The 14,802-nt window shown below is 41.9% G+C and overlaps 2 protein-coding genes across 2 annotated transcripts in view; one reads left to right on the top strand and one right to left on the bottom strand.

Annotated features, from left to right (window-relative positions):
• The window catches only part of LOC311099683 (taperin-like), a gene marked incomplete at its 3' end in the record, with an annotated part of 28,664 nt that extends 20,719 nt beyond the window's left edge, over positions 1 to 7,945 (top strand). The window contains exons 2-4 of the mRNA XM_084140401.1: positions 6,801 to 6,999; positions 7,597 to 7,721; positions 7,883 to 7,945. Coding sequence (XP_083996527.1) covers positions 6,801 to 6,999; positions 7,597 to 7,721; positions 7,883 to 7,945 — 387 coding nt within the window. The remainder of the gene's footprint in view (positions 1 to 6,800; positions 7,000 to 7,596; positions 7,722 to 7,882) is intronic.
• A 4,822-nt stretch (positions 7,946 to 12,767) lies between these two features.
• Positions 12,768 to 13,599, bottom strand: LOC311099435 (uncharacterized protein; the record flags this gene model as incomplete). Its single annotated transcript, XM_084140122.1, has 2 exons — positions 12,768 to 12,860; positions 13,345 to 13,599. The coding sequence occupies 2 exons, from the start codon at positions 13,597 to 13,599 to the stop codon at positions 12,768 to 12,770; spliced, it is 348 nt and encodes a 115-aa protein (XP_083996248.1).
• Between the last annotated feature and the right edge of the window lie 1,203 nt (positions 13,600 to 14,802).

Below are 14,802 nucleotides of genomic sequence, written 5' to 3'. Positions count from 1 at the left end.
GGCGAGATCAAGGTTTTAGACATAAAAGAGCGGATGTCTGTAACTGATGGTCTTTTTGGGGCTAGAGATCCAGTGATATGGTTTTAGACTCCAAAGGAATGGATTTATGTGCCCCAAAATAGTATTTGTGCACCTAATTTGGTCGTTTGTCACTGAAAGGCCACGGCTGTCACCTTGTCTCAGCCATGGACATTTTAGGCCTAACACACAGCAACTGTATGATAGATCACAGGATTAAAAAAGTGTTGGTTTTTGGCTGGGTCGGTATATTGTATATACTTTAATGCCGGGGTATTTTGAAATACCCACGGTATGGTTTTCAATACCGTTTTGGTTGGGGCCTCCCTAAAGCTTGGGGTGCCCAAATAAATAGTGCCCCTTGTGTGCACTGACCTTTTTTAATTATTCAAAAACATAAAATACCGTCATATATCATCAAAATGTGAAAAATATTGTGATATAATATTTAGGCCATATCGCCCAGCCCTATCAAGTATAAGTATCGAATTGCAATACATATAGAATCGTGAGAATCGCAATACATATCGTGTCTGCACCTAAGTATCGTGAGGTCCCTGGCAATTCCCAGCCCTATTTCCTAGGTGTATATATCTACATTATGACTAAAATCTTTCTATATATATCTACATTATTTTACAAATCTTTCTCTTCTTAGTCACACTGACACGTCCAGAAGAGTGTACCGCCAACTACATCGAGTCACTATCAGTCAATACTTTTAAAAATGTCCATTCTTTAATGCTTACCTTGTACCTATGTTTGTCCTGTGTAGCTGCAAACTTTTCTTTTGAGTGCTGAAATCTGTAGTATTTGATTAAAAAATAATATTTTACCCGACCTCTTTCCAAGTTGTTTGTTAACGGAGAAGGAGCAGCCATATTGCACGGCAGGTTTTTTTGTTTTGGCAGGGGACGCATAGAATTTATTTTTTTGAATTAAAAACTATGGATTCCAACTCCCACTGACAACTCTATGACAATCAGGACAAGTACAGGTACACCATAAGCATTCCTTTATATGAACAGGTTATGTATTTTGTTAAATAGCCAAAAACAAATAATTCAGTCAACATTGACACCGGTTATAGATTATGTCTATTAATGCAGCTGCCACTGTATTGAAGCTATTGGACACAGTTTATCATAGCTTTATTACAGGCGATAGGTTCAGTATACATCACTGTATTCTTTATCAGAAAGTAGGCTGGCCCTCTTTTTGAAGTCTCATAGATCAATGCATTGCGCTCTTTGTTTATGAAGCCCTCATGCACAAACCTTACTTCATTATTAACCTACAGATGGACGAGTTACCAGACCCGGTCTCAGGGATGGCTAACTCTTCGATCTGTATTGAGTTAAACTAAAAGCAGATTTACCTTTTTGCACCTTACTTGAGGAATAATCTCAAACTCTGATTTGGTGCCTCTAGGGAAATTCAGACAGCTCATTGAGGACCTTTTTACTGAGGAATGTGTTTTTCTATGATTTGTGTTTTGTATCTCTGTTTTGCTTTTCATAATGTAAAAGAGTGCTTTCGTAGTGCTTTTTCGTATCTGTAAAAGAGACTTTCTCAGCATGACTCCCTGTCAAAGTACAGGTTAAATCAAATTAAGTATTGAGTGGTAGTGGTCGTTTGAAGTCACTAACTTTTGAAGTCACACATTTTTATAAAGAACTAAGGATATCAGCACCCAAAGAAAAGTTTGCAGTTACACAGGACAAATATAGGTACAAGGTACAGTTGAAGTGGGAAGTTTACATACACCTTGGCCAAATACATTTAAACTTTGTTTTTCACAATTCCTGACATTTAATCCTACTAAAAATTCCCTGTTTTAGGTCAGTTAGGATCACCACTTTATTTTAAGAATGTGAAATGTCAGAATAATAGTGGAGAGAATGATTTATTTCAGCTTTGATTTCTTTCATCACATTCCCAGTGGGTCAGATTTTTACATACACTCAATTAGTATTTGGTAGCATTGCCTTTCAATTGTTTAACTTGGGTCAAACGTTTCGAGTAGGCTTCCACAAGCTTCCCACAATAAATTGGGTGAATTTTGGCCCATTCCTCCTGACAGAGCTGGTGTAACTGAGTCAGGTTTGTAGGCCTCCTTGCTCGCACACGCTTTTTCAGTTCTGCCCACACATTTTCTGTAGGATTGAGGTCAGGGATTTGTGATGGCCACTCCAATACCTTGACTTAGTTGTCCTTAAGCCATTTTGCCACAACTTTGGAAGTATGCTTGGGGTCATTGTCCATTTGGAAGACCCATTTGCAACAAGCTTTAACTTCCTGACTGATGTCTTGAGATGTTGCTTCAATATATCCACATAACTTTCCTTCCTCATGATGCCATCTATTTTGTGAAATGCACCAGTCCCTCCTGCAGCGAAACACCCCCACAGCATGATGCTGCCCACTCCCATGCTTCACTGTTGGGATGGTGTTCTTCGGCTTGCAAGCATCCCCCTTTTTCCTCCAAACATAACGATGGTCATTATGGCCAAACATTTCTATTTTTGTTTCGTCAGACCAGAGGACATTTCTCCAAAAAGTACGATCTTTGTCCCCATGTGCAGTTGCAGTCTGGCTCTTTTATGGCGGTTTTGGAGCAGTGGCTTCTTCCTTGCTGAGTGGCCTTTCAGGTTATGTTGATATAGGACTTGTTTTACTGTGGATATAGATACTTTTGTACCTGTTTCCTCCAGCATCTTCACAAGGTCCTTTGCTGTTGTTCTGGGATTGATTTGCACTTTTCGCACCAAAGTACGTTAATCTCTAGGAGACAGAACGCATCTCCTTCCTGAGCGGTATTACATTTTTTACATTTTAGTCATTTAGCAGATGCACTTATCCAGAGCGACTTAGTTAGTGAGTGCATACAATATAAACGCAACATGCAACAATTTCAAAGATTTTATTGAGTTACAGTTCATAGAAGGAAATCAGTCCATTTTAAATACATTCATAAGGCCCTAATCTATGGATTTCACATGACTGGGCAGGGGCGCAGTCATGGCAAAGGCCCACCCACTTGGGAGCCGTATGCTCGGCTGACGGTATGCGGTATGACGACTGCGTGGTCCCATGGTGTTTATACTTGCGTACTATTGTTTGTACAGATGAACGTGGTACCTTCAGGCGTTTGGAAATTGCTCCCAAGGATGAACCAGACTTGTGGAGGTCTACAATTTATTTTATGAGGTCTAGGCTGATTTCTTTTGATTTTTCCTGATGTCAAGCAAAGAGGCACTGAGTTTGAAGGTAGGCCTTGAAATACATCCACAGGTACACCTCCAATTGACTCAAATGATGTCAATTAGCCTATCAGAAGCTTCTAAAGCCATGACATCATTTTCTGAAATGTTCCAAGCTGTTTAAAGGCACAGTCAACTTAGTGTATGTAAACTAATTGTTGGAAAAATTACTTGTGTCATGCACAAAGTAGATGTCCTAACCGACTTGCCAAAACGATAGTTTGTTAACAAGAAATTTGTGGAGGGGTTGAAAAACATGTTTTAATGACTCCAACCTAAGTGTATGTAAACTTCCGACTTCAACTGTAAGTATCGACTGATAGTGACTCGAAGTGAGCTTCACGGAAGATGGCGGAAGCGGATGATGAAGTGGAATCTGAATACAATGGCGGTAGAATCAAGGAGAATTTGAGTGTTGTTCAAAATAATGGGAAACGGAGCAAAGTAGGGTACAGTGATGAGAATGACCCTTCGTATCTAGGAGGAGTACGGTTTGTTAATAAGGAGCAGCTGAGCAGAGTACCAATCTTCAAGAAACCATTTGAGTTATCCACACTGGTAGAGAGAGTGCTGGGTAAAGTGAAGGATGTGAGGATCACGAGAGTCGGGCTTGTTTTGATTTTTTTGTGATTCTGTGGATCAGAAGGAATGTGCGTTGTGTCTTAATCGATTTCATAAGTTTGAAGTGTTGTGTGTGTGTGTCTCTTCTGAACAGGGTACTCCCTCAAGGGGGTTATATCTGGTGTTTCGTGGGAAGTTGATTTGGAAGAGATAAAATATTCCTGGAGTGATTGAAGCACGTCGGATGTATCGAGTGGTGAATGGGGAAAAGTTAAGAGTTTATGTTCTTTTGTTTTTCGAAATGGAGTTTCTCCCTAATGAAGTGCGGTTAGGGTATATTAACTACAGAGTTAGAGCATTTATCCCAAGACCAATGCAGTGTGAACATTGTAAAGCTTTTGGTCATGTAGAAAGTGTTTGCAGAAGGGAGAAGCTGAGATGTACAAGATGTGGAAAAGATCATATGTGTTATAAAAGTGAAGAAAATGTGACATGTTGTAATTGCTATGGGAATCATGAAGCCACATCTTCTGAATGGCCCACAAGGGTAAAGGAGAATGAGGTGGCCAAAGTCAGGGTTGTGCAGAGCATTTCATCTGCAGAAGCTGTGAAAAGGGTTGAGGGTTTGAATGTTGCACCAGAAGAGTCCATGGTAGTGGATAGGCCTTCACTGCAGGCTGCAGGGGTTGTGTTACACCAAGAGGATCCTGACATTTTAAAGGTTAAAAAGGTGGCCTTTGTGGCCTTTATCGCAATGGTGATAAATGGCACTGCCAAGGTGGAGAAAAGATCTACGAAGATTGAACTCATTGTGATTGAGGCGGAGCGGTTTCTGGGGCTGAAAGATTTCACAGCAAAGGAGTTACATGGAATATGAGCAAAAGCAGTACCAACTTCTCAGGTCCTAGAGCCTGAGAAGGGAGATATGGAGAACTAAAAGAAGGAAGAAGTGGGAGTTTTGTTTTGGCAATGTACTATTTTATTAGGGTGGATTGTTAGAATCACTTAAGTATGGATTTATTTTATTTATGGTTTCAAACCGTCCAGTTGGTGGCGGCAATACAACTTTTGGATGTAGTCCGCCATAAAACCCACAGAAGAAGAAGCGACTCAAGGTAGTTGGCGGTATACTTTTCTGGACGTGTCACAATTTAAGTCTGCTAGCTAGCCCTTTCCTAGGGCTGCACGATTAATCAAATTTAAATAAATATCCATATCGCACACAATATTTTGAAACACATCTCAGCCGCGTGTAATGTCAGTTTTTCTAGTTTAATGGTTTTTTTTCTCCAAGCGCTACCCACTGTCACTCAAGCAGTGCAGTTACTCCTCCTCGCTGTTAGATTCACTATAGGTTTGCATGTTGTTCTGTTAGGTCAAATGCGGTCAACTGATTGTTCCAACAAGACAATGCTGCATTCCACTTTGCTTGTTAATACAAGTCATTCTATTTCTGTGATTCCAACAGTTCACCCAAGTGTTTTGATCGATATTGCACGTCAAATCGCAATCGCAATATTTGGTAAAAAGATTGGATTAGATTTTGGGGCCATATTGTGCAGCGCTACCCGTTCCCTTCACTCAAAGCACACGTTTTTTATGATTAGCTGAAAATGCACAACAAGTGAAAATTAAAGCACTTCCTAAATTAGCAATGACCTCTAAGGCAATAAGCCTCAAAGTATTTTATTGTTTCATCAAAGCATACCATCAGGGCTAATGAAATGACAAGTTTGAGAAAGTATTGAGTTATTGAACGGATGAGGTATAGCCTATTCTCATTTTGATTAGACTAAATTATAACATGAATCTAAAGGAGGCCATTTTAGAATTTAGCTTAATCCAGCTTGGAATTTCTGGCTGTAGAGGAGAACAGTTTAAATCTCTTGTGATTGCATTGACGCAATGCTTAGCCTGTGTACATTTAGATTTCCCTGTCTGGCCCCTATATCCATAAGTCTAGCAGGCCAGACTGGGTCTGGAGCTGGGGTAGGGGCTAGAGAAGGGTAAGGGCTGGGCTATGTGATGGAGATTAGGGGTGATTTAGAGCAGTACCTACTGAAGGGGGCGGAGCCAAGGGGAGATGGCCAAGGGGCGAGAGGTACATCAGAGCCTCAGCACTGATATTAGCTGACTCCAGGGAGATGCAGCAGTACACTGTGGACTTGTCTGCATTGTACGCTTAATTGTAACAGTTTATTGGACATTTAAAGTTAAACATTCTTTTGAGCTTCTTTAAGCCTTAAGACCATTGAGGTTTGCTGTTGTGAAGTTGACAGTCGTGTTCCGCAACATGTCGCAACAGTCTCACCCCACGGTGGAATGTTTGTAGAGCGCTGGGGTGTTGCCAAACAGAGATGTTTTACGAGCTCCCCAGCCATCAATCACAATACCAGCAGCCCCTGCAAGGCTGCCACCTGCCCTGTGCCATGGTACTAGAGACAGACACTGGGAAATTAAACTCACAGGCCAAGAACAGATTCTCATAAATTACAAGTGCCTTTTAAGGTAACCCCAATCAATAAAGATATTGTGCTTATGTTCAGTTTGGTTCATGTACACATACATACGTATAATGCTGGTGTTGAAATGCATCCAATCAAAGTAGGCCAGCCTGATTTAATGATAGTAATAAGGAAACAAAATGCTTTGTTAATGTTTTATGTGGTCATAAAATGATTCTGTCATCATAGGCAAGTAAAGTTAAGTATGCACAATAAACCGGTGGTATTTTAATTCTGCAAGGTTTAATATGTTGTGGCAGTACTGTCATATTGAACTAGTACTGTAGTGCTGAGGAAGAAAATGCTTCTTGTGGCAAGCTTTGTACATAAATTAACTAATTGAAAATGCTGAAATAACCTGATATTCAATTCATAGCACTAAATCGTAAAGAAAACAACAGGCCTAGCATTTAACCACAGAGTCTGTTTGAATCCTCCGTTCCCCCTCTTTCAGCTGAATATCTCGTTCAACGAGTCGAGCCTCCAGAGCACCTATGAGTACCCCTCCGAGAGCAGCGTATGGGACAGCGGAGAGGAGGAGGAGGAGGAGGAGGAGGAGGAGGAGGAGGAAGATCAGCCCAGCATGGTGGGCCGTATCCACATCCCTCGTCCAAGCTACACCAGCTCCCCCACTCACACCAGCAACAGCACTGGTGAGAGAACTAGAGGAAATGGGGGAAGGGGAAGGAAAGCAGGAAACGGATAGTATGAGAGGAAGAGAGAGGGGATGGAATTGGAGGAGTGAGAAAAGGATAAAGGGTTAGAGGGAAATGAATCCAACAGACTAAATGAAACCTATTCCCATGGTAAGGAGGGTAAGATAAGGAAAGGGAGAGAAATGAATTCCGTCCAACCTATTAGTAATCTGGAAATGGCTGAATGGGGGTTTGGCGATGAACTGCTACTGGTTATAATGTAGCATGGGAGACACCTACTGGTTAGAGTTTGCATTACATCCAAACACATAGGAACTCTGCTGGGGCGGTCAATTCAGCAAGCAAGAACAATCTTTTAGTGGGATGTAACTAAACAAGTTGCTGTTTATCTGCTCTCCCATAAAATGTTTATCAGTAAACAGTAGCCATGCAGTATGTCTCTACATTAGTTATTCATTACACAGTTTATTGCCAATCTTTAACTAACCCGTACATGAGCTCATGCTTATGTTCTTGGAAGAATTAATGCAGAATATATGATCCCATTGTGCTACAGACTTACATTGGGCTTTGCCCCATTTCCTATGTCTTCAGATCTGTCCAGTTACATTCCGAAGCACACTGTGGATTTTAACACCTGGCAGGAACATAAGCTTGATGACCCTGTTTACCAGGGGGACACCAATTCCCAGCACGCACAGATGTCAGAGGAAGTTATGGTGAGGCTTCTTTTTAAAGTATATGATGTGACACATTCATTCATCAACCTTAACTTGTGCGGGGCTACTTGTACACTATAAGAATGACATAACAGCACATGGTTTACAAATGTAACTGTGTTTTTTCCCACCCTGCTCTTCATTCCCTATCTATCTCTCAGCTCACCCCAGCAGACAGCTCCTCTCTGTCAGACTTCAACAGTGAACCTGCGCTGTACTTCTGATCTGCCTGGACCAAACAGGACTGACCACTGCCCTCCAGTACCAGAACCAGCAGCCAGAATCACAGGAACCACAACCCCCAGCCGGGACCAGTGAGACTTAGCAGAACTGGACATCAAATCGCACTTCAACGCAGTCAAAGCACTCCTCTTTTTCACACAGTTTAGTTTGACACCCAGACATCCACCAACCAATCAACCACCACAGATTCAAGCAGCTGGACTGTCCTCACCTTACCTGTACAGTTGATCTGTCTTTCCCCTCCACTTCCTCCACCTCCTCTCACTGACTGCCATTGAGCAGTGAAGTCTGAACCAGATCTGACAGACTGTATTTGATTGTCAAAATAAATCAGAGATTTGAAGATAAATATGCATTATAATGCAGTTTCCCAGATTTACGGTCTCCAGAAGAAGCCAATCTGGCTCCAATTTGTCTGCCTCGATGTCTCTATCTCTATGGCTGTTTTACAGGCAGCCCAAATCTGATATTTTCTCTACTAGTCTTTTGACCAATCACATGAGATCTTTTTATTTCAGATATTTTTCAGAGCTGATCTTATTGGTCAAAAGACCAATTAGTGAAAAAAAATATCAGAATTGGGCTGCCTGTCTGAACGCAGCCTCTGTGTCTCCATCAATAATGTCATATTATACATAATGTGTATATATGGTGTCTATGGTCTCCATGTGTCCTTCTTGTAAAGGAGATGTATGTAGTGGTGGAGATCACCTTGTGAAGGTAAGTGACCAAATTCCTTCAAAACAAGGAAGCCATCAGTACCCGTCCTTATCGTGGTGAAGAAGAGACTGTGTTATCGTGTCCTGGATTCCCAGAATGTAGGCTGAGGACTCCACACGCCATAGGGGATGGCAGACCAAAAAACTAAAACTGAAGACTTAAATAGTGAAAGGGTGCCACAAGTCTAGTTCATTGTTGTTTTTGTACCTGCACGTTCTGATTTCTATTGACTTGGTTCCCCTTACTGTAGGTTTCTTCAGTATGCTTTTAGTTTTTGTATGTTTCCTTAAGACAATGCTGTGTTGGAGACTTTGCCTGAAGAGTCCAGGATCAAGCAAACTTCAACACTTCCCCCTTAAGATTATGCAAAGCTCTGTAGACCTGCTCAATTTAATGTTTGATTATCAAAGATATGTGATGTACTGCTTAAAAGATTGCCTTGGGAGGAAATTTGATACTATGTATATCTTCTGCGAGAAGCTTCATGTCAAAGGCATAGTAGAGTATAAATGCCTTGGTGTCGTCTGGAATTAGACCCACTGTCTACAATGTTATTAGAACAATTTCCCCTGGCCTGTGAAAGATAAAAAGATCCAACATAAACCATGAATAGCAAATATTGAGAGAAACCATTCGCCAGCACGTGGGTTTGTGAAAGCTTGAGTTTTCCTCTTAATGTTGAAGTTTGCATGTCAGAGACTCGTTCATGTATAGTATATGGATCAAATAGCTGGTGTAGAAGGGAAGGGTGCGTGCCTCCTCTTGGCTGTGTGTGTTTCCTTCACATTGACCATTGAAAATCTTTTGACCTTTACAGCCTGGCCTCACATTCCATAGAGCGTGAGCTGGTCCATTTTAGTAATGAAGACGACATTGATTATGAAACTAATGATTGTGTCTGTATCTGAGACCTGTGGTGAAAGATTAAGAAATAAAACGGGGTTTTGTTTTTTTACAAGGTTGCTCCAAGTCTTTGAAATATTTGTTACTTATAATGCCAATTGAGTCAAGTGTTCCATCTATTGCTGTTGTGGCCACCACACGCATTCTCATCATTTTCCAATGTTCTCCTTTGGCCAGTATTGATGTAGTTTCTATAATCTACAATTATGTTTTCATGAGAATAATGTATTACTTTAATCTCTTATGGCTTTTTTCTTTCTCCATATTGTCAATCTAAAGAACAGTTTAGATTGAACAGACACAAAGGGACTGCTCTGTTGGGAGGCTACATTTTTCTGTATACTGTAACTGTATCATGATTAGACAGACTTGGATTATGTTTTATGTCAAGATTGTATTTTAATTTGCACTGTCATTGTATTAGCTTTGTTTTGCACCTCAGAAGAAATACAGTAAAGGTGAAAGTGGAAAGTGGTGCTCATCAATCCATGTATCTCATCGGGTAGAAATAGGTGAATATGAGGAATTCACTGCCCAATAATACCATGATCTCTTAAAATGTTTGCCACAACCTTGAAACGATATTGGAAGACCAGAGAATGATCACTAGTTAGTGTCTACTGTTGGTCCTTCGATCAATCTCACACAGAATACAGAGCACGCACGCCATTCATCTGTGCTAACTGCTGCCTTTGAGGACCAAATCCCTAAGGAGGCCGACAGCTTTTCCTGGGAAACGTGCTTCTAATGTTGGCTTTCATCGAAGCGGAGGCCCAAGAGCCAGGGTTTATCATTGGATGTTCCAGTGATCATACTGTATGTGACACAAGCAAGACTGAGATGGCCATTATCGTGATGGAGACTGATTCACTTGAAAGATATTGATATTGTCCTATCTGTCTGGTCCTGTTGAGAAGAAACAGTACTTGTCTGTCATACTGAAGCCCCGTCTCATCTTGTTTTTCTCTTCCTCTGTCTATAAATCTCCAGCATCAAAGAGATGTGCTTACTGTAAAATGTGTACTTGTTAACGCTTTGGGAAAAAAAGATGTCAGAACTGTACAAATAAAAGCTCAATAAATAGATGAAGCTTTGAAGGACTGTGAATAGTATGTTATAGTGTTTCTGATGACTTCATCCCTGCCAAAACTCATAAATGCAGTGTTAAACCTGACCTAATAAACAGAACATCAACAAAGCGGACAAAAAGCTTCAAAAATCTCAGAGAAAAGCTTTTATTTGATGTGAAGGAGATTTGCCAGTAGAAAGAATAGAGCATCGCGCTTCCACCTAAACCTGCATTGTGCTATATTTATTCTGTATTTACATATCAAAGTGTCAGACAGCACCTCTCCGGGACTCTGTGTGTGTGTGTTTGTCTCGTGCCGCTGTTGAAAGACACTAGCGCTCAAGAAACACAACCCATGGAATGACTTTTGAGTGTGTCCCATACACTGCAATAGGTAAATGAGAAAGGAATCTTCACAATATTAAGTTGCACGCACCCCCCCCCCCCCATCCTTTTGCCCTCAGAACAACCTCAATTTGACGGGGCATGGACTCTACAAGGTGTCAAGCATTCCACAGGGATGTTGGCCCATGTTGACTGGATGTCCTTTGGGGGGTGGACCATTCTTGATACAAACGGGAAACTGTTGAGCGTGAAAAACCCAGCAGCGTTGCAGTTCTTGACCAAACCAGTGCGCCTGGCACCTACTACCATATCCCGTCCAAAGGCACTTAAATCTTTCGTGTTGCAAATTCACCCTCTGAATGGCACACACACAAGCCATGTCTCAATTGTCTCAAGGCTTAAAAATCATTCTTTAACCTGTCTCCTCCCCTTCATCTACACCGATTGAAGTGGATTTAACAAGTGACATTAATAAGGGATCATAGCTTTCACCTGGATTCACCTGGTCAGTCTATGTCATGAAAAGAGCAGGTGTTCTTAATGTTTTGTATACTCAATGTATATTATACTGAACTCAAATATGAACACAAATATAAACGCAACATGTAAAGTGTAGGTCCCATGTTTCATGAGTTGAAATAAAAGATCACAGGTGCACCTTGTGCTGGGGACAATAAAAGGCCACTAAAATGTGCAGTTTTGTCAAACAACACAATGCCACAGATGTCTCAAGTTTTAAGGGAGCAATTGGCATGCTGACTGCAGGAATGTCCAGCAGAGCTTTTGCCTTAGAATTTCTGCACAAACTGTCAGAAACCGGCTCAGGGAAGCTCATCTGTGTGCTTGTCATCCTCACCAGGGGTTTGACCTGACTGCAGTTCGGCATCGTAACCGACTTCAGAGGGCAAATGCTCACCTTCGATGGCTACTGGCACGCTGGAGAAGTGTACTCTTCACGGATGGTTTCAACTGTACCGCGCAGATGGCAGACAGCGTGTATGGCGTTGTGTGGGTGAACGGTTTGCTGATGTCAACATTGTGAACAGAGTGCCCCATGGTGGCGGTGGGGTTATGGTATGGACAGGCGTAAGCTACGGACAACGAACACAATTGCATTTTATCGATGGCAATTTGAATGCTCAGAGTAACCATGACGAGATCCTGAGGCCCATTGTTGTGCCATTCATCCGCCGCCATCACCTCATGTTTCAGCATGATGATGCACGGCCCCATGTCGCACGGATCTGTACACAATTCCTGGAAGCTGAAAATGTCCCAGGTCTTCCATGGCCTGCATACTCACCAGACATGTCACCCATTGAGCATGTTTGGGATGCTCTGGATTGACGTGTACGACAGCGTGTTCCAGTTGCCGCCAATATCCAGCAACTTCGCACAGCCATTGAAGAGGAGTGGGACAATATTTCACAGGCCACAATCAACAGCCTGATCAACTCTATGCGAAGGAGATGTGTTGCGCTGCATGAGTCAAATGGTGGTCACAGCAGATACTGACTGGTTTTCTGAACCACACCCCTACCTTTTTTTAAAAGATATCTGTGACCAACAGATGCATATCTTTATTCCCAGTCCATAGATTAGGGCCTAATGAATTTATTTAAATTGACCGATTTTCTGTTATGAACTGTAACTCAGTAAAATCTTTGAAATTGTCGCATGTTGCATTTATATTCCACAGTTACCAGGGTGAGGGGAAGTGTTGGTGTCTGGGTGAGAGGTAAGGTTTAGGGGCAGTAGTCTGGACGTCAGTGGTCTTTCCTTCCGGGTTCAGTGGCTTTGCCGAGATTTCCTGCTTCCTTCTTTAGTACACTCAGCAGTGTTTGACAGCTCTCCAGAATCTAAGAGAGTGTAAGACATGAATCAACATAAGACCCATTGCATTTACTGTATGAAATACCATAGACTGAGTCAAGTGGGATCGGATACAGCTAGACTACCACTTTAATCAGACAATCTGCTGTGCAACAATTTGATTGGAAGAGTCTGGCTCTGAGCACTCAGTTGTTTTTAATTAACAACACTTATGGGCGTTTGTTTGCTCTGCCATTAGGCTCTTAGTAACACCAAGGGAGTTGGATATTAAGATAACACGTGGGATGTTTGCTGTCTGGAATTGCAGCAAATAATTCCATCCAGCGTTCTTTTGAGAGTCAGAAGACATGGAGAATGTTGTCTTACCCAGTACATTTACAGGTCCTTTTGCAGTCAAATTGATATGTACTGTAAAGCTCACATAATATGCTTTCATGGTTTTAACACAGAAAAACACACACACAGAAAAAATATGAAAAATAGAAACCCTAAACCCTGGCTTGTCCTGACCTTCGTATAGGCACCCTTGGTCTCGCAGATGGTGCGGTCAAAGTCAGCGCGGACGGAGAGTCGTCGAGCCAGACTCTCATTGACGCGGCTTAGTTTCTCGGTGAGGACACAGATGTCGTGCTGCAGACGACCCTTCTCCTCCTCCTCCTGCTGGATCTGACGGTTCAGCTCATCCCTCTTAGAACACAGCCTCTCGATACCTGGGGAGAAATAAACAACACTGGCTGTTAGGAGGTGGAATGTGGAAACAACCATGGTATTCACTTCATGTATACATGTCTCGGTTTTTACAGTGTTTGAGCTGTAGCCTAGATCAATTATTTATAATTATGAATGCTTACCATCAAATATAGCCTGGGCCTGCATTCCTAGTCCCAACATCATTAAAATTGTAGAAAATATGGGTATTTCAAAGAGAAAACAACCTAGCGGTCTATAACCTATCCTCCTAAATACGTGTCAGACTTGTTGTGCACAATCTAAAAGGGATGAGGGAGGCGGAGGTCTAAGCTGAGGTCCCACTCACTCAGCAGCCCGTTCCTACTGAATCAGCCCATTCCAGCCTATGATGGATAAGGGAGGTGTGTGTGTGACAGAGAGTCAATCATACATTAATTCAATCCCACTGCTAGATGTCATGTCTAATTTAAACCACAGCTACTGACTAAGATCTCCTTCACAGTTTAAGAGAGGCGTTATTCGCACCAACACTACATCTAATCAGCTCCATAACACTAGCCTATATTTTCAAAGCCATTCATTATGATTCATAACAACTGCTGACATAAAATATAGCAAAACTGTAAATCAAGGGTTCAATTGGTCTCACAGACAATGTCAATAACAAAGCAGATCACTTGACAGGAGACATGTCTGCATGGTTTGATCATTTACATTTTAGTCATTTAGCAGACGCTCTTATCCAGAGCGACTTACAGGAGCAATTAGGGTTAAGTGCCTTGCTCAAGGGCACAGACAGATGTTTCACCTAGTCGGCTCGGGGATTAGAACCAGCGACCTTTCGGTTACTGGCACTACGCGCTTAACCACTAAGCTACCTGCCGCCCATTTATCCTGGTTAATTTATCCAGTCATGTCAGCCAGATAAATCTAATGGGCTTCTGATACATGGACTCCTTGATTGAAACATAGTTACTCAGAGTTGGATGCATTTAAATTATACACAAGCAGAATGCCTTGTCTTGATTTAAACCATAAGTGTCAGGGGTTTTATGGCTGTGCTGCAGCAAGGTGAAATATAGTCTGTGGATATTTCCCATGGGTCTGCTGTAGCATGGAAGGGCTGCAGTGAATCTGCAGTCCAAACACACACACACACACACACACACACACACACACACACACACACACACACACACACACAATAGCCTACTACTTGGATGATACCAACATTCTTGAGTTATATCCCCTCCCACTAAACCAGGTGTTCCCAAACTT

The sequence above is a fragment of the Coregonus lavaretus genome (assembly GCF_964263955.1).
Source record: "Coregonus lavaretus genome assembly, chromosome: 24".
Taxonomy (NCBI): Eukaryota; Metazoa; Chordata; class Actinopteri; order Salmoniformes; family Salmonidae; genus Coregonus; species Coregonus lavaretus.
The sequence above is the reverse complement of the archived record's forward strand: the minus strand, read 5'-3'. Positions and strand labels throughout refer to the sequence as shown.